The 20,093-nt window shown below is 40.4% G+C and overlaps 1 protein-coding gene across 1 annotated transcript; it reads right to left on the reverse strand.

Moving 5' to 3' along the window:
* Positions 1–401: 401 nt before the first annotated feature.
* On the reverse strand, positions 402–20,083 carry PLAA (phospholipase A2 activating protein). The gene is made up of 14 exons (XM_064140023.1): positions 19,883–20,083; positions 17,848–18,041; positions 16,403–16,503; positions 16,200–16,320; positions 15,130–15,297; positions 13,774–13,909; positions 13,103–13,272; positions 11,840–11,997; positions 11,308–11,527; positions 9,833–9,901; positions 8,254–8,325; positions 6,864–6,965; positions 2,454–2,618; positions 402–1,122 (listed from the first exon to the last, which is right to left on the reverse strand). The coding sequence occupies exons 1-14, from the start codon at positions 20,029–20,031 to the stop codon at positions 557–559; spliced, it is 2,391 nt and encodes a 796-aa protein (XP_063996093.1). The 5' UTR covers positions 20,032–20,083; the 3' UTR covers positions 402–556.
* Between the last annotated feature and the right edge of the window lie 10 nt (positions 20,084–20,093).

Below are 20,093 nucleotides of genomic sequence, written 5' to 3' on the forward strand. Positions count from 1 at the left end.
CATAAAAGAGCTAGGTTTCAAAAAGGAAGTGGAAAAAAGCTGATGGAAAATTAGGTATACATGTTGCTTCTTTTCCAGGATATTTGACGAGGGTTAATATTAATCTGTGCTAACTAATAAGCTTGTGACAAGCACCACTGAATTTAGCAGCAGTCCTCGGGGCCCCTTCTCTGCTAACAAAGAGTAGGGTCAAGAAACAGACTCGTTGTGCTGAAATGTGCAAATGCTACTGGAGTGGGTGTGAGAGCTGACAGTCACAGAATCCCAGACATTTTCTACCTCTTCATCTAGGTGACCTGCAAGTAGTGAGATGGTTTGACTTCCTGGTGATCTATTTTCATCTGGCTACATTAGAGGACTTCTTAAAAAGAGCCTGTGCTCATAAAAGCAGTCAAATGACAAACAGTGTAAAAAGTTTTATTTATGTCTTGCAACAAATCAAGTGTAATTCATCCCCAATATTTTCTCAATGATAGTCTGTCATAAAATAAGAATAAAGCATCTTTTTTACTATTCCTGCAATACACTGTCTAGCTAGTGCTAAAAAACCAAACAGTTATAGCAGATTAAGAACAAACCTACAGCATTCCTTTACTTTAGCTGGTTCTGACACAGAGGCATACTTTTTTATTTGAGAGTCGACTCCAAGAGACTTAGCTAATTGCACAGCATTTGTATCATCACTGATTAATGTCCCAAGAGCCACAAGCAGTCTAAAAACAGCCTCAAGATCTTGAACAACTTCCATAATTGTGCTGATTACTGATAAACATTGAGCTTTGCCCTCAATGTTGTTGTCTTTATGTAAACATACAGCATAGTTCAGCGTCAGCGTGGCAAGTGCAATGTGGACGTTCTTATTACTGCTTGATCTCATTTCTATTGCTTGTGTCATTATTTCATCCCTCTGTTCCATCATGAGCTTCTGGCCTGCCTGGCTCACAAAACAATTGCAAAGAGCTCTAAGTGCCAACAGCTGGTTTGCTTGCTTGCCTTTAGGGTTCAGAAATTTAAGAAGGTGCACGATAAATTGTACATGATCCTTTTCACTGCAGAAGTTCTCATTCACAGTGGGATGCCTGACAGATAACCTAAGAATGTCTAGGGCTGGAAAGACAATATCTAAGAAACAAAACAAAGAGAAAATATTTCAGTGTTAATATTGCATTACATGCCAATGTGCTGTTATGTTTCTATCAGATTCTTTCAGACCTTCATAAACACTTAATTTTGGAAACAGACCACAGTATCATGCAGGAAAAGACTCAGGTAAAGCACAAGTCATTTGAAGTCTATCAAGACAACTACTGACAAACCCATTCTACTAACATTCCAATTAACCACGATCTCTGGAAGCTTCTTAGCCACACAGGCATCATCTCTCTTTGTTCTCATTTTGTATATTATAATTACTGTAAGTACAAAACTGCTTGCAGGAAAAAAACATTTAGACTGCCTTTGACCCTCAGTGTCCTCAACTAATGTGCTGGAAATCACTGCAAGAAAAACAAATCGAGTTTGTTCAGTAGCTCCCCCATTTCCACAAATTTGAAATGCATCTCTCTCCTTAGTTCTACCATCAGTACCCCAATGCTTGTAACCACACAGGAGCTGAATCTGCTCAGTTACTTTTTGAGCAGTTTTTCCTCAGATAGGCAGAATCATGAGAATTAATGCTTAGTACCATACAAAGAGTCTGAAAGCAAAAGAGATATTAGCCATCATGAGCTTCCCAGCTGTGCAAAACATAGTTTAAATGATGTTATAGAATTAACATGAATTTTTAATACTAAAATATTCTTCCCATTAATAAATCTTGAAGTGCAATTTCAGAAGGCAGGGCATTTTAACTGCATGTTTAGATAACTGTTTATGCAATGTATGTGCTTCTTCCAGAATGTGCAGCAACAACCAAACCAGCTCTTTTCAGTCCATCAGTGCTGACAGTGAACTATCAAATTAAAGTGCATCAACTCTACTTCCATCCATTCAGGATGTCATTTCACCAAAGCAGACCCAAAAAACACATGCCCTGGTTTCAGTAACTTTTCTTTCATATTAAACAGGAACTACTTTTGAGATGTAGTATTTTATTGCCATCACTTAATCTCTCACTTGACAACTTAGGACTCACACTTCTTCGTTCTATTTGCAAACATACCTCATGTTCATATGTTGACGGTGCTCCTGCTAACAATGTAACTATGACTGATGTTTACAGGTTTCTCATTTATGCTTACTGTTGGGCAAACAACAAACTTGACAATCAGTTACCAATTTTGCAACTTACATCATTGCCCCTGGTGGTAACTAGCACTCTTAGCATCTATTTATCACCTTCTGATTTCTGCTTGGGTTAAACATCTCTGGGACAGGATGTGTAGCAGCCACCATAACAAGACTTTTGATTCATGGTAAAGCATTGATGACAGCACAAACAATAAAGTGTTTACCTTCTGGCCAGTGAATGGCTCTCCACAAAGTTTGAATTTGCTGTGCTGTAGGCGTTTCTGCAGAGGTGTTGCATGTTGCTGATAGTAACTTTTCTAAGATTACCAAGTCATCTTCTGTAAGTTTGTGTTCTTCAGTTGCACTGCCATTAAGTTCCTTTAACTTGCCTGTACGACAAATAGTTTTGTGACAACAGAACGTCACAAATCCAGATTTTGAACAAAATACTGTAAAACCAACTTTACAAACAAGTTACAACCATTGCATATGTTTGGGGGCTTCTTAGATTTTTTTTTAATGAGACCTAAAAATTAGATTTCAAAATATTACTTATCCTAGTGTCATAATTTTCTGGTGTGCTCTGCTCTTTGTTCCAGAAGAATAGTATGGATTTGCAAACTAGACTTTGTATGTGTTTTTTATCTCGAGGTTGTCCCTACTAAATAGATTCAGCCTTTGCAAAAGAGAGATTGAGAATTCACATCTTAGCCTACATACAGGCAAAAATGCAGGAAAGGATCACAAGGTCACTAGTCTTCCTTTCTCGCTCTATCATCAGATATTAGAAACAAAGAAATTGTATGTTCTTTGTGTGATCATTGTTTTGTCGTTGTACTTAAGTGTCATAAGCAAAATTACTGCTAATTGTAGTTCTTCCAGAACTGAACAAGGCCATGTCAATGAACACAGAAGAAAGCAGCATTACATTACCACACCATTGTGAGTTTCATAGTATGCACAAAAATCAACTGTGGGTCTCTTCTGAAAACTAAATATACAACTGTTAAATCTGTACCAGTCTAACCATAATATTTTCAAGGGTGCGAAACTCAGTAAACTTTGGTTTTTTTAAGCTTAAAATCTGAAAACTAACAGCCCACTGAACTTGTGAGTAGCATGGTTATCCTCCAAGACTATATTCAACAGAAGCAAGTTGATGCAGTACATTTTCAAAGAGTAAGTCTCTACTTTGCTGTAACATAGAATGAAAGTCAGCCAGTCTTGCCATCCTCCCTCATCAAGTTCTGGACAAAATGTTACTCTAAGATCTGTGCAAAACTAAGAAGAGGGAGAATCTATTTAGTAGTGACAACCTCAAGGGAAAAAATATATATATATAAATTCTAGTTTTCAAATCCCTAATAATCTCCTGGAACAAAAAAATAGCAGAGCACAAGAAAATTCAGGGAAACAGGACAAGGCTGACTGAAGAAAGTAAAACTGAGTGATTAAATGAAAAATGCAGAAAGAAGGCCTCAGAGAGACTTTCACAATCTTGAGAAATGGACCCATGTGAACCTCATGAAGCTGAACAATGACAAGGGTTGAACTTGATGATCTATGAGGTCTCTTCCAACCTTGCTGATACTGTGATACTGTAAGTGCAAGGTCCTTCACCAGGGTCATGGCAATCCTCAGCATCAATAAAGGCTGAGGGATGAAGGAATTGAGAGCAACCCTAAAGAGAAGGACTTGGTATGCTGGTGGATGAAAAACTGGATGTGAGCTGGCAGCATGCACTAACAGCCCAGAAAGCCAGCTGTATTCTGGGCTACATCAAAAGAAGTGTGGCCAGTAGGTCAAAGGAGGCAGTTCTTCCACTCCACTCTACTGAGACCAGCCTGAAGCTCTGGCCTGTCAGCCTGACTGTGGTACCAGGGAAAGTCATGGAGCTGGTGAAGGAGCCAAGGGAAGGTGACCTCCTGGATCTATTGTTTGTCAACAGAGAAGAACTTGTAGGACATATAATGGATGGAGGACGCTTTGGTAACAGTGATCATGAGAGTTTTCAGTTCACAGGGAAGTAAGGAGTGGGGTTAGCAGAATGGCCACTTTTGATTTTTAATTGATTTTGGCCTGTTCAGGAGACTGATAGACAGAGTCCTTGGGAGACTGTCCTGCAGGACAAAGGGGTCAAAGAGGGCTGAGCACTCTTTAAGAAGGAAAGCTTGAAGGTTCAGGAGCAAGTTGCCTCCAGGACATACAGGCATATGAACAGGCTACCTCCATGTCCTCAAAGACACCCTGGCAAGTAAGGAGACCTGCGTGACTGAACAGAGACATCTGGCTGGAGCTCAGAAACAGGAGGAGAGTTTAAGGCCTTTGGAAAAGGGGGCAAGCCACACAGGTGAAATATAAAGATGTGTTGAGACACTATAGGGAGAAAATTAGAAAGGCCAAAGCTAATGATGTGATGGGTAATGAAAAATTGTTTCCATCAACATATCATCAGCAGAAGGAGAGTGAAGGATAATCTCTATCCTTTAATGGATGGAAATGTAGTGACAAAGGATGAGAAAAAGACTGAGGTACTCAACACCTTCTTTGCCTCAGTCTTTAATAGTCAGACTACTTCATCCCTGGATTCCCAGGCTTCTGAGCTGGTAGACAGGAGAAGGAAGCTAATGAGGTCCCCGAACTCCAGGAAGAAATAGTTTTTAATTTGCTACACCACTCAGACATAGAGAAGTTTATGGAACCAGATGGGATCCACCCAAGTGTGCAGAAAGAGCTGTCAGAAGAGCTCATCAAGTCGCTGTGCATTGTTTTTCAGCAGTCCTGGCTAACCAGTGAGATCCCAATACACTGGAGTGTGACACCCATCTACAAGGGCCAGAAGAAAGATCCAGTGAAATACAGGCCTGTCAGCCTGACCTCAGTTACAAGGAAAGTAATAGAGCAGATTGTCATGAGTGACATCATGCATCATGCACAGTCAACATGGGTCTATGAAGGATAAATTCTATTTGATCAATCTTATCTCCTTCTATAACAAGTTGACCTGCCTGGTGAATGAGGAAAAGGCTGTTGATGATGTCTACCTTGACTTCAGTAAGGCATCTGATACAGTTGCCCACTGCATTCTCCTGGAGGAACTGTCTGCTCATGTGTCATGGGTTAAGTTGAATCTGCTGCCAATCTTCAATCCCATGCTGTTGTCATACCAGCTCCAAAATGAAAGTACTGGCTGAAGCAAAATATTATGGGGCTTGAAGTTCAGATTGATATATGAGAGGTTTCCTGTTCTGGTTGCTGCTTTTGGGTTCCACATTTGTGGGTGTTGGCTCCTCTTCTGCTGGGAGGCCAGCCAGAATGGGAGGGATGAGGGAGTACTTCCCTGGCTTGGGTTTTTAGCTGTCTGCTTGCTGCTGCTGCTGCTGCTTTTTTCTGCAAAAACACTAAGGTAAGTGTGCATTATATTAGCTCATTTTTATCATCTCAACTTTTATCCCAACCCAGACTTTTTTGTGTGCATGTTATTTTCCCTCACTACTGTGTTGCAAGGAATGGAACTGTGGTAAACTAGCACATTGTGGCTTGGATAATTAAATGCTATATTGGATGAAAAACTGGCTGAGGCCCAGGCCCAGAGTGTCGTGGAGTTAAATCTTGTTGGTGTCTGGACACTAGTGGTGGTCCCCAGGGCTCAGTAATGGGGCAGTTCTCTTTTAACATCTTTATCAGCAATTTGGATGAGGGGATCAAGTCCACCCTTCACAAGTTTGTGGGCAACACCAAGTTGGATGGCCATGTCATCTGCTGGAGGACAGGGAGGCTCTGCAGAGAGATCTTGACCGACTCCATAGTGGACTGAGGCAAACAGTACGAGATTCAATAGAGTCAAGTGTTAAGTGCTGCACTTGGGCCACAACAACCCCATGCAACATCACAGGCCTGAGTATGAATAACTGGAGAGCTGCTCAGCAGAGAAGGACCTGTGGTGTTGCTCAACTGCCAGCTGATTTTCAGCCAGCAGTGTGCTCAGGTGGCCAAGAAGACCAATGGCCAACACATTTAGGAATGTGGCTCTATACTCAGCACTGGTGAGGTCACAGCTCAAAGACCATGTTCAGTTTTGGGCCCCTTACTACAAGGACATCAAGGTGCTGGAGTGTGTCCAAAGAAGAGCAACCGATCTGGTGAAGGGCCTTCAATACACATCTTACGAAGAATGGCTGAGGCAACTGGGGCTGTTTACTCTGAAGAAGAGAAGGCTGAGGGGAGACCTAATTGCCTTCTATGACTACCTCAAAGGAGGTTGTAGTTACATGAGTGATGGTGTCTTCTTACATGCAACAAGTGACAGGACAAGACAAAACAGCCCCAAGTTGTGCCAAGGAAAGTCAGGCTGGAGAGTAGGAAAAATTTCTTCACAGAAAGCATTGGAACAGGCTGCCCAGGGAGGTGTTGGGAGTCATCTTCCCTGCAGGTATTTAAAAGCATTATTGTTCCTGTGAAATTTACTCATACTCCTAATCCTCTGAATATATGTGCTGCTAAGTGATGAATGCAAGTATTACAGATCATAAGCAAGAAACTGTAGGTAAAACATGGGAAATCATTTTTTATCTTTTCAACAAAACTGACTTATTTCAAACAGGTAAAACCACCCTTGAAATCAAGACACTGACCCAGTATCTGCATAGGATTGGCCTGGTCAAAGGTCACAGCATCCTTCTTTGGAAAATAAATATTTTCAGCTTTAGCTGCAGCTGACTGGTAGGCACCCATTCCTGCAGAAAGGAAATACAAATGGTTCAACAGCATACCAAAGTGTCTGCCACAGAATGATACCCTACCAGCAAGTCTCTTCTACTGGACATTACTCAGAAAAGTATCTTTAAAAACAATGGAATGCTTATGCAAATAGCTGCCATTCCTCATGTTATTTTTACATTCAAGGGCTAAAGCTTAAAGCAGTGTCTTTACAAATAGTTTTCCTCCCATGTAAAGCTTCACAGGAATGAGTACTGCAGCTTAGACACGTCAAGGGTCATTTTAAACCAAAGACCTCTCCTGCTCTGAAGTATTGTATTTTCATGGTTGTCACAATAAATATGCAAAGTTTTAATGTATTGCATATTGTGCTGGTTTGAAGCTAACTGAAATATTTTACTGAGAGAAATTAAATCCTTAGCTGTGAGAAGAAACGAAACCAAACATGTACCCTATATCACCCATTTGTCTACTGAGAAATGCAATTAGTCAAAATATAGGTAAGACTTTCATTCTCCCACGTTGCTCAGCTCTCACTTCTGTCTGTGCCTTCCTTCTGGCGGTCTGGTCTCTGTGGCTGTCTCTGCCTTAACTCTCCAATCCACCTAACACTTTTTCCTCCATCTTCCTTGCCATCTTTTTGACATCTCACCTCAGACCTCCAGAGATATATATATGGGTTGATCTGGTTATTTGTAAAGGGAGAGAAAGAGGGAGGGGAAAGGGCAGATTTGGTCAGGAGCCTTCACGGGGATTCTGATTGTTTCTGGGATGGGTATTGTGTCTATGTATTACTTTTAACTTGTATATAGCTGTATATATTTTAAGTATCTGCTTGTATATTGTTCTAAGCTGTAAATATAAAGCTTCATTTCTTAATTTCCAGCTAGCTGAGTCTAGCCTGGGTGATTTCATAAGAGTGTGGGGGGGGTAACACCCATACCATCACACATATATAGTTCAGATAAGCCCATGTTGTGTCACATGCCACAGTAGAATGAAGTCTCTTTGGAATAAAGGCAGTAAAAACATTAATCATGATCTGTAATGACTTCTTGAAATCACAGATAAGGTACTGGTTGAGACTGTTTATTTGATCAGCAACATGACTAGCAGGACATCAAGAATCTTGTCAAAACCAGAGTACTATCCCACATTTTAAAGCTTCTATGCATGATTCTTACTAGGCTATTATCCCTATTTTCTTAATTAAGTACTAATTAACATCTATATAGAATCCATGTCAATGGAAAAACTGAAGCAAAAGACCAAGGATGCTTTTCAGCTGCAGGCATCATCTCTTACCTGTATATGGATCAACACCACCCACTGGAGTCACTGCATTTGATGCTGAACCAGGAACATAGCGACCAGCACCTGAATGGAGACATGAGAATTATAAAATACTACCACTGGTAAAGAGGTGATGTATACCTGGTACTGAGGTACTTGTTTTCAAACATCACTATTAAAGGTGCTGTTTTGGAATCAAAAAGTCTTCAATGCTTCCTGAAATTTAAAGCTTAAAACTATGCCTGTGTATGAGGATAGTGCTGATGGTATTCACAAGTGAAGTGGCCCACAGGTGGGAGACACTCAGGAATGGTCTCTGGCATCCAGTAGTGCTAAGGCCCTTAGCACAGCAGACACCATATGAATAATAAGCTCCAGGGGGAAGACACTGCTGGCCAGGCCCGGCCTCTCTCTGTGCCTGGGGCCAGCAGTGGCTCTCCTGTGGAAGACAGATTCTGTTTGTGGCATTGAGGCCTCAGGTGAAGGAACTGCATGGTCTTTTGCATCTGTAGAGCCTGAACCACAGAAAGCAAAGGATGAGCAATGGCTGGAGACACAGTAAAACAAGTACAGAGAAAGACTGTCTAGATAGGAAAGGCTGAAGGCTGTGGATTTTGACAACACCACAAAGGTTTCTGCTCCACTTATAGAGCTGGAAGCACAAAACAGGCACAGTGGTGAGGACAAAGACCTAACAGGGGATGCATCAGAGCCAGCTGAGACTACACCTTGTGTCTGCAAATAAGCAGCAGTGATGAGGTGCTTCCTCCTGAAGTGTATGGAGGCATCTGCCTACTGACATGACTCAGTGTCTTGGGAGCTTGGTGTATGCTGGGGGCCAAAATACTGCAGACTGCCAAGGATTGCCTGGCCTTCAGACTATGATCATGCTGCTCTTCCTGAATGGGCATCAATGCTATTGTCAAGGTCTGAAGAGTACTGAGGGTGATTAGAAAGTTCTGGGTGCTGGGTGAAGGGCTAAGATTGTGCTTGGTACTTCTTTCATTCTACCAGCAAAGTAAAAACACTTGAGTAGAAATAGATGACTGGTGGGTCAACAGTTTTATACATGTCTGGTTTTGGAGATGGACTATTATGCCAATGAATACAGGACCCTCTTTGAAGAATAGGAGAAATCTGACAAAGCAAGGCTACAATGCCTTTGCAAACAGGCTTGCTAAACTAGTAAAGAGAAGTTTAGTTGTGATAGAGAGGTTTAGAATCTAAAATTTAGGGAGTAAGTAAAATCTAGAGTGGAAGATAACAATAAAGGTCATGTAATAAAAAAGAAATAATAAGGAAAAAACGTTTCTGTGATTATAACCATTACAGTGTTGGCCATGCATATGAGTATCTGACAAAACTTCGAAGTGCTCTACTGTGGAGGAGAGAGTGACATGAGGCAGATCAGACAGCAGAGGGCTCTCCTCTACTGAACAGCTCTGGACATACTTGACAGCGGTGGAGTCCACCTCAATTCTGCCCCACGCGACTGCCCCCAACGTAGAGCTTCAAGAGCCAAACAACGAAGGCAGATGACCACAAAGAAATACACATCTTAAATAGTAGCAGAACAGATTAGGGACTTTACCTGTAAATGGATCTGCTGCAGGCATGGTACTTGATCCAGATGAAGAGCCTGGAACATAACGTCCAGCACCTAGTCAGACAGTAGGAAAAGCAATGATTACAACGCACAGCTTGATGAATTTTGAGACAGCAACATCTCAAAACAAAGCCAAGCATCGAATACACATCACTGTATATTGTGGCATTCTGACAAATCTGATCCTAACCACAGAGAAGTTCCCTGATGATGAACAAATCCAATTATCTGAGAGTCAGAAATTTGTTTCCTGGGACATACACATCACACGATTGAACATAGCCAAATCAGAAGTATATGCATAAGCTCTGATGACTGCAGCTCCAAGAGTTACATCTGAATCTTACTGGCCTGTACTCAATTTGGGAAAGATATTGAGAAGCTTGAATGTGTCAAGGCTGTTGAGGGGGCTGGAGTACAAGCCCTTACAAAGAGCATCCGAGGGAGCTGGGGTTGTGCAGCCTGGAGAAGAGGAGGCTCAGGGTAGACCTCATTGCTGTCTACAACTACCAGAAAGGAGGTTGTGCCAGGCGGGGGTTGGTCTCTTCTCCCAGGCACCCAGTGACAGAACAAAAGAACACAGTCTCAAACTGTGCCAGGGCAGGTTTAGGCTGGACATTAGGAAGAAATTCTTCACAGAGAGAGTGACTGGCATTGGAATGGGCTGCCTGGAGAGGTGGGAGAGTCACCATCCCCAGAGGTGTTTAAAACGGAGGTTGGATGAGGCACTTAGTGCCATGGTTTAGTTAATTAGAAGGGTTAGGAGATAGGTTAGACTCGATGATCATAAAGATCTTTTTCAACCTGGTTAATTCTGTGATGACTGCAAGAAAATAGTTTTTAATTATTTTAATGATACTCTATTATTAACTTTCTGTTTTTGAAACTAGCTGAAGAGTAGTTTATCTTGTAAACATGATCAACAGGATGTAACTGATTAGCGAGGCTCAGCTTAGGAGTAATTTGCTTGCTCTAGTTTACTTTCCTGATTGAAAAGGGGCAATTTACATATTTCACTCAGCTCCAGTTTATCCCTCAGGTAAATCTTTGTATTTTATTAACTGCCTTGACAGCACTTGGCCATTTCTTAAGAGTAATAAGTGGAAGTTTTTTTTAGGAGTTTGTCAAGTTTTCATATTTTTCCTGTCAAATCTATCTGTGTGCTGCCTTCAATGATTTAAAGCCATGTAAGTTCTCTACAAGAAGTGCAGGAAATACGACACTGAAATCTGCCAGAGCAGACACTGCAGTGGGCTGAAAACTGATTAGCCAGGCCCAGAGAGTGGTGATCAGTGACACAACTTCTAGTTAGCAGTTATTCACTGGTGGTGTACTCTAGTAGCCTGTACTGCTCAAAATCTTCATTTATGACCTAGAAAATGAGTCAGAGAGCACTCTCAGTGAGTTTGCTGACAACACAAAACTGGGAAGAGTGATTGATGTCATCATTCAAATCTTACCTGTAAATGGGTCTGAAAACTGAGAACTCGTACTCAGCAGTGTTTGCCCTTTAGTATTGTCCATAATAAACTTGGCCACTTGATCCAGAAACATGGGATTGAGATCATTCTTTTGCAGGAAGTTGTATGCAGTCAGCCAAGGATCATCAGTGATATTATAGGGCAGTTTGTAGGAAGGTCCATTTTCATTTACATCAATAGTGAAAACATAGTCATACTCCTTTAAGAACAATTGGAGAAAATAAAAAAAATTACAAGTTGGTCAACACTTTTTACACAAGACTGTATCAAATGCAGACTAATAATGGCCCAGGGATAAGCCTGAAAACTTTAATAGTTACATTGCTAGATGGTATCATTAACACTCCCACACAGGAGAATTTTGTCTTCCAGAATCTTGTCTCAAGATAACAAAAAGGTACCAATATTTTCTAAATTCTACTTCATCTAAGCAAAGACTGAAATAATTTTTTAATCAGAATTTAAACATTTTACTTAGAAGGAAATAAAACTAATTGAAATTTGCATATACCTTTCCTTCAAATAAAACCTTTCCAGATGTTTGTTGTGTAGCTCCAGAAGAACCAACAACATCACCAATCTTTATCCATCTTCCTTCACTAACACTCCACTGATAGGCTTCTACTTTGCCATCATCTTTAATAAGCCGCGTCTGTCCATCTCTTGTTCCTGTAATCAGAAGCATTTAGGAATTTGAACACATTAAAAAGTACAACTTTCTTGAGGAGAGAAAAAAAGTCTCTACAGTGCACTCAGATTTAAGGATGAAAGTGCAGCTACAGCACAGGAAGTAACTACTGTTGCACAGTTGTTGCAACAAAAATAGCAGAAATCTTGACAACAGCATTTTACAACTAATGGCAGCAGTGGTATCTGCTACTGGACTAAGTTGCTGAATCAATCCTTAAGGCAAGTATTTCAGAAGTTTAACATTTTCTGAAGGTGACATCCTATGGTCTAACAAGATGGAAAACTTCATGTAATCATCATATCTATGCCACTTGACAATCAGAGCCAAGGGATGAAGTCTGATTACTTCACCTTAGCAAAAAAGTATTTGTCTATTTAAAGAGTAATCTTATCTACCATTGTTTCCACTGTATTCTCAATAATCTCCCAAGTACCAGGAAAATGTCATTCAAGTCAGACAAAACAAACTATTTTTCGAGCCAACAGCTAACACAGAAAATTTAAGTCTACTTTTATTTTAGAAAAAAAAAATCCACTTTCAGTAGTTCTTCTGCAAATTACATAAGCTACCTCATATTCAGCTGGCACAGATGGCATAACAGATCATAGAATCATAGAATCAACCAGGTTGGAAGAGACCTCCAAGATCATCCAGTCCAACCCATCCCCCAGCCCTATCCAGTCAACTAAATCATGGCACTAAGTGCCTTATCCAGTCTTTTCTTGAACACCTCCAGTGACGGTGACTCATCCACCTCTCTGGGCAGCCCATTCCAATAGGAAAAATAACTCAAAGAGTAACAAAACTCAAACACATTGCTACATCCTGAATTCTACACCTCACAAGAAATACTTTTTATCATTTCAGCTTAAAAAAATCATAAAGATATATTATATCATAGATGATAAAGATCTATTATCTGCAAAACAGACAACAAAAGGATAGTAGGGCCAAATGAAGCTGTTTTCCTCTGCAACTCTATTTAAAGTAATCAGAGTTTAATCTCAGTAAGAAAGGAAAGTTCAGTACTGCAGAAGCAAGATCTGGATGCATCTCTAACGTGACAAAAGAACAATAACTTACCAGGATCCTTAAGATGTTCTCTTCCAGGAAGGTCTTCAGCATTAATATCCCCTAAATCACCAGTTTTAGGATCAATGGTTGATTGGGAAAGCTCATTTTCAAAAGCCTGAATCTCCTCAGCACTTGCTATACGTTCCAAAGACTCTGTAAACACTCTTATAATTCCATCGCTAAAAGGAGAGAAAACATTCAAACATAAACATTATTCTAAACATCAAATATCAAAATGATTACATACATTCTAATGGTAGCTTCTATCTCATGAGAAACCATTACTATTTCTAACAATCCTTCTCAATTATTTTTATAAAAAGAATTTGCTCTCATGCTAAAAATATCCAAAGAAGGACATAGCAGGTAACCCCATACCTAGTACAATTTTAAAATCCAGGTAGGATATACTTGTTAAAAGGCTTCTTTATACTGTACTTCCAAGTCCATTCTCAGTCTTTTCATGGTTTACCACATTCCCAAAGAACTCATTCTACTCCTGTCATTCACATAACAAAAGAATGATTTTTTTGGATGAAGCTCATGTTTAAATTTAATACACACACACACACACACCTGGATGTAATTTTATACATAAATGAAATCCACACCCCAAGTGGTGCCTCTAATTTCATCAAGGGTTTTAAGCTAAAAATACATCAAGAGTAAAACCTGGATACCTTGCACCAACTACGATGTCACCATTGTCTAAAACACAGCAGCACCATACAGACTGAGCTGGGAGTCTGATTGTTTGAGCACATTCCCCTTGTTTCCAGATTCTAAGAGATCTATCCTCTCCAGTAGTTACAAAATCTGAAAGGAAAAAAGTACAAAAACTTCTAAAGTACATTTTCAGGGCACTGTGATGCTAGATTCCAGTCTGAAAACAGGTATATAAAAATTAGAACAGTGAAAGAATCCTTGTATAATACTTCTCTTGATTGTAAGAGAGATAAGAGAAAGCCATTGCATAGCTGTCTTCTCAAAAAAAAAAATTAGTGCATGAATTGCAGACTAAGCAGCCAGACAAGGAATGAAAATTGTGCTCAAGGCACAGAAGTTTCCTTCCTTCTTTCAAGAGTTTAAACAAGGAACTGTACAACTTTGTAACCATCATTGTTTTATCTGACAGTAGTTTCACATTTGTTTTAAATTCAGATTTTTGTAAGGCAGGCCTGCTTTTTCAGAAAACATGCATGAAGCACTAAACTCCTTATTCTAGTTTTGTCTGATAATTCTTCTTCCTAGTGGCTGCTGTGTTTTGGGTTTAGCGTGAGGATACCCTTAGTAAAACACTAATGTTTTAGTTGTTGCTCAGTAGCACCTATCTTAAGATACGGATGTTTCTGTTTCTCATGCTCTGCCAGTGAGCAGGTGCAGAAGTTGGGATAGAGCACAGCCTGGATGGCGTTCAATCACAACAGTCCCCAACAAGGAAATTAAAGCATATGAAGTGATTTACAACAGAGACATCCACTGATAGACAGGCACTTTACCTACTGAACAACTGCACAAGAGTATTATACACCACACCAAAAGTCAGTGACTTGGAATTTCTTCTGCAGCTGCTTGATCTGAACCATTAAAGCTCTAGCTAAACAAAAGCAATTAAGCCCCACACATAACATTCCTAAAGTATTTATAATATACTCTGAAAAGTTTCTGGAGAAGAACCTACATGTACATTATCTCAAAGTGGGCAACGACACATTACCATTTCATTACCCAGCAACAGTACTCAAAAACAGGTGGCAACTTAGACAATTTTGCCTATTGCTTTGCCTAAATTTAATTTAATACTGACAATTAGGCCTAACTCAGAACCTTTCATCTCACCTACAGTCAGACCAGTTCTGCTGAAGTGTAATTTGGAGTCAATCACAATCTATTTTTTCCAGTTATTTACAGTAGTGAAAAGTAAATTAAAGGCTACCTGGGTCCTTTAGTTGTGGCAGCTCCATGAAACTATAGAATGCTTAATGTGTCATTTTGTTTTGGAAGAATGTTGTGTTAACAGTCAAAAACAATCATACCTTTACAGTGAGGGAAGACAGAGATGCTGTATATGTAATTTGTATGTCCATAGTACACCTGCAGACACTCGCCAGAGATCTGCCATCTTCGGACACTAGCATCATTAGCACAAGAAAGGAATTCTGTGTCACTGAGAATAGCCAAACCTCTCACACAATCTTCATGTCCTTTAGGTAAGAAAACTTTAATTAGCAGCAGTATACCATTTCTATTTAGCTCATGTATAAATCCTGAGAATCAATCCTCACTATGGGAGCAGTCAAAAAAACCCAAAAAACCCACCAAAATAGCAATTTGTAGCTCATTGTTACCTTACAAAAAATCCCACTTCTCTTAATTGATGTGATTTCTGGGGACATAACTTGAGAGGCTTTTTAAATCCTGCATTAAAATTGGTCAATTTATCTACAGTTTTATGGGGTTTAAATTTTTTTCTCCTTTTTAGGAGAACACACAACCCTGACGAAATTGCCAACTGCAGTTAACAGAATCACAAAAACATCCAGGTTGGAAAAGACCCTCAGGATCACCAAGTCCAACCTATAACCCTACTCCACAAGATTCACCTTGAACCATATCCCTAAGCGTCACATCCAAACGACTATTAAACACATCCAGGGTTGGTGACTCAACCCCCTGTCTGGGCAGCTCATTCGGCACACTCTCTCCATGAAAAACTTTTTCCTAATGTCCAATGTAAACCCACCCAGCCTCACCTTGAAGCCATTCCCCCTTGCTCTATCTCCAGTTACCCACGAGAAGAGACCAGCACCAGCCTGTCCGCAACATCCCTTCAGTTGCAGACAGCAGTGAGGTCTCCCCTCAGCCTTCTCTTTTTTCAAACTAAACAGCCTTAGCTCCCTTAGTTGCTCCTCATTTAGATTTACTCTCTAGGTCCTTCACCAGCTCCATTGCCCTCCTTTGGATCCACTCCAGCACCTCCATCTCTCTTGTACTGCAGTGCCAAAAACTGAACACAGTACTCAAGGTGTGGCCTCAACAAAGCCAAGTAACAAGAGAACAATCATCTCCCTACTCCTGCAGGCCACAGCATTTTTAATACGTTTACCAGTGAATGTTCTTTCACATCTGCCTGCCTTCCACAGTTTTATGGTTTTGTCAGCTGAACCAGTCAACATTAATCCTTGTTCAGGAAGTATTTTCACTGCCCAGATCGCAGCTGTGTGACCCTGCAAAAAAACCAACATTGTTAGGTTTGTCAGACTCAAATTCAAAGCACCCATTTTACATAAATGTAGAGCTGCTTCCTACCTGCAATGTCATCATACATCTGTCATTCAACCAAACTTTGGCTGTTGTGTCCCATGATCCACTCAATAATGTGCCAAATTTCCCAGATGAAAGGCTGCAAACTGGAACAGATGTTCAAATCAGCACTGACAAGTTTCCTGCATTGCTACAAATCTTATGCCAGAAAGGTTAAGAGATTTATTTAATGAGATTTACTTTATATTAAAAGCATATATAGTGTTGAGAAGCTTGGGGAAGAATTCAGTGAAATTGTAGTTATAACCTAGAAAAGAACTGCTTAAAAAAATCCTTATTAGATAGCACAATTTCCCATCTTTTTGTCTTTCAGATTTTTTAATTTCTCTTAGTGTCAGACCTCTTATCCTTGGACTGGAATATGTGCACATGCAGATTCAATAATCAAGACACAGAACTAAGGCGAGAGTTTAGTTTTAAGATCATGGAGAAATCCAAGATTTTGTCAGTGTGTATTAATTTATGTCCTTGGAAAGCAAGATTTGATGGGAAAAAAAAGAAAAACCAAAAAACTGTATCTTCTTGGAATGCTAAATGCTACTACCAGGAAACAGTGATAACATTTAAAGACAACATACAGTGCCAGAAAGGTTTACTAGCAAGTATATAACAAAAGGAAAAAAAAAAGGTAAGTAATAAACAGAGTACTGTCAAGGTCCCGAGAACAGATGCCTTATCTTTGTTGATTAGCGAGAGAGAAGCAATCTTTATCTTTGTTGATGAACAAGGGAGAGGATTTAGACTCTCACAAGTACTCTGTCCACCTAAACAGCCTTATGTTTCTGTGACTCTATGGTGAGAATCAGACAGCATTCCAACCTTCTCACACGTCGTACCCTACTTTTCACCCATTTTAAAACAGATTTTACAATTAATGTAATTTCACATCTTTTAGTGTTTTACATTACTGTAAAAATGGCTACAAATAATTATTTTGTAAGTTAATTTACAACATGTCTAGAATATCTCAAACCTTTCTACATTTCCAGAAGGAGCATGTCATATATTAACTACCCATCCACTCTAGATTTCACTTATGTTATTCCATGCTTCTTTACACAGCAGCATTCTTTCCTTCTCAGCGAAAGTCAAGAGACAAAATTCAGGTTTTATTTAGCAGTTCAGGGTATTTTTAAAGTGGTGTCCACAGCCATCCTTTAACACAGTCCTCAAACCTCCAAGACTTAAAATGTAGGGTTTTTTGGTGGTGGTGGGTTCTTTTTTTGGTTTTGTGTTTTTTTGTAAACTTGGAAGTTCTTGCAGTGAATCAAGATTACAAAATCCTACCTGCAGAGGCCATAACTGAATTGTTTGCTACACTGAATATCTAAGAAATCAAAACTGAGTTTATAACTTGAATTCATTTTCCTCTCTAAAGAAATCATATTAACTTCTATTGCAATGAACTCCAAAACAAAGCAGGCACATACCTGTGTTCTTATGACCCTTCAAGGTGTAAAGAGGTGCTGGGCTGTCAACTGTGAAAATGCAAATATTATGATCATTGCCACCGGTTGCAATCAGCCCACGAGGATAGAGGTCGCTTGGAGGAATGATGCACACACAAGATACAAAATTTGAGTGGCCATTCATGCAGTGCATTTCAGTAAATCCCCTGTTAGGACTAAACATACATGGTAATCAGTTCAGAGGCATGACAGAAAAAATACTTATTTGAGGCACTGAATTACAACAAGTGTTTTAAACTCCCGAATTATTAACTATGCTTGAATTGTGCTGAATAAATGCCATGGATGACCTAAAAAGAAAGAAAAGCTTAGGAGAAAAATTAAATCCTAGTATTCAAATTCTGAAAGCTGTATTTAAAGCTTTCCCTTTATTTTTCAGTAGTGGTAGTCCTTGAAGGATTTAGTTTTGGTTTTCCTTGCTTACTGAAAAAGATTGTGCAATTTTACCAGAATTAGTTGCAGTTTGCCCTCACTACATCTTTTGCTGCCTCGAGATTCAAATATGTATTCCAATATGCCCTAAAATAACAAAGGACATTATTGCCTGCCAAATCTATTCACTGGCACTTAATTAGGCACACTGTACAGGTTTAACAATAAAATAGACTATATCTGACTCAACCACCATTCTTATTTGTTCTTCATGATGTGAGATCACTTACAACCATACAACAAATGTGTATCCTGTGGTGGTGCTTTTTTTCCTTTGCAGCCTTTTCCCCTTTCTGTGTCTTTTTTTTTTAACCCCAAAAATTCCAATATCACACTGTCATACTTCATATTCTAATGCCTGGAGAGCTTGAAATACGTAGGGAAACCATGGCACTCCTCTAAATTTTAAAACATCTCTGCTGATGACGGCACAGAGAACAAATGAAGGTCATATAGCTTACTGTGAATTTAGATAACAAAAGCAACATAGAGCAGTTTGCTTACCCATCAAACCCTGCCTACTGTAATACCACAGTCCTCACGGCAGAGATAATCTGTGTAAATAACTCCAACAGCCATCAAAAATGACGGGTTAAAATTAGAATTACTTTCCTGTAATACATGTCTATGCAAAGTAACAAGTTTTTCCCCCTGCCCCTTGTGAGGAGAGATGCTATAAGACTTGCTTAAAAAGATTCGCCTCCCCCCATCTCAATTGCAGAGCTACAGAGATCAGCTTAAACACACATGTGACTCTGTTTCAGGTGGCAGAAAGAATATCCAAGGCTAGCACCTTCAAAGTGCAGTTGACAATTTAAAACTAGATAGGTGAGGAGATATGTCCTGCGGCTTCCTTCCCTACATCTTCACCATCTGTTCACATTCCTTAAGGGAACCTCTTCTGGTCACAACGATACACTGAAAAAAAACACTGAGTGACAACAAGGCAAACCAGTGGGAAACAACCCTGTACTATGTGCATATCAGAAAAAACAGTGTTGCTGTTGGGTTTTTCTCCCTCTTTCTATACCTGTGTATTTGAATTTCCTGCATATTTTTAAAATTCATATTCTATGTTGCCTAGCAAAAGCTAGAAAACTACTTTTAGAAATATTCAAAGTATATTGCCTTACTGCAAAAAAATGCAGCATTATTATCTGAAGCATTACTTTGGTACCGTATACAGAGAGGTGGAAATAACTTTAATAGTATCTGGAAAACACCGCCCAGATTTACAGGCACCACTGGCGTCTGCAAATCATAACTAAAATATTGACGTTCAGCTTACTCTGTGAGCAAACACAATCTTTCCCGCAAGCACGAATGCAAACAGCAATTCCTCTGCCGTTCACGACGGCATCAAAACGCCTCCAGCGTCCCAGCATCTCGCATAACCCGTCCAGCCTTCCCGAACCCCGCCACTTCAGTGAGCACTCCCCAGAGCGGACACGGCCGCCGCGGGCGGGTCCCAGCAGCTGCACCTCCGTTCCCCCTCGCCGGCAAAACGCAATTGAGACCGGCCGCCCAGGCCTACTCAGCGGCTCTGCCACGGCCCAGCACTCACCCGTCTGGAGTCCAGAGCCGCGCAGTTCGGTCCCGGGACACAGACACGAAGCCGCCCTCTGGGAAGAGGCTGCGGGTCAGGCCCCGCACGTCCTGCCCGTGCCCCACCAAGGAGCAGCGAAGCCGGTAGGCGCCGCCCTCGCTCGCCATGGCGGGAGGCCGCCGAGGAATCCTGACACAGCAACAACCCCACCGCCGCCGCCGCCACCACT

This window comes from Pogoniulus pusillus, chromosome Z, assembly GCF_015220805.1.
Source record: "Pogoniulus pusillus isolate bPogPus1 chromosome Z, bPogPus1.pri, whole genome shotgun sequence".
NCBI lineage: Eukaryota > Metazoa > Chordata > Aves > Piciformes > Lybiidae > Pogoniulus > Pogoniulus pusillus.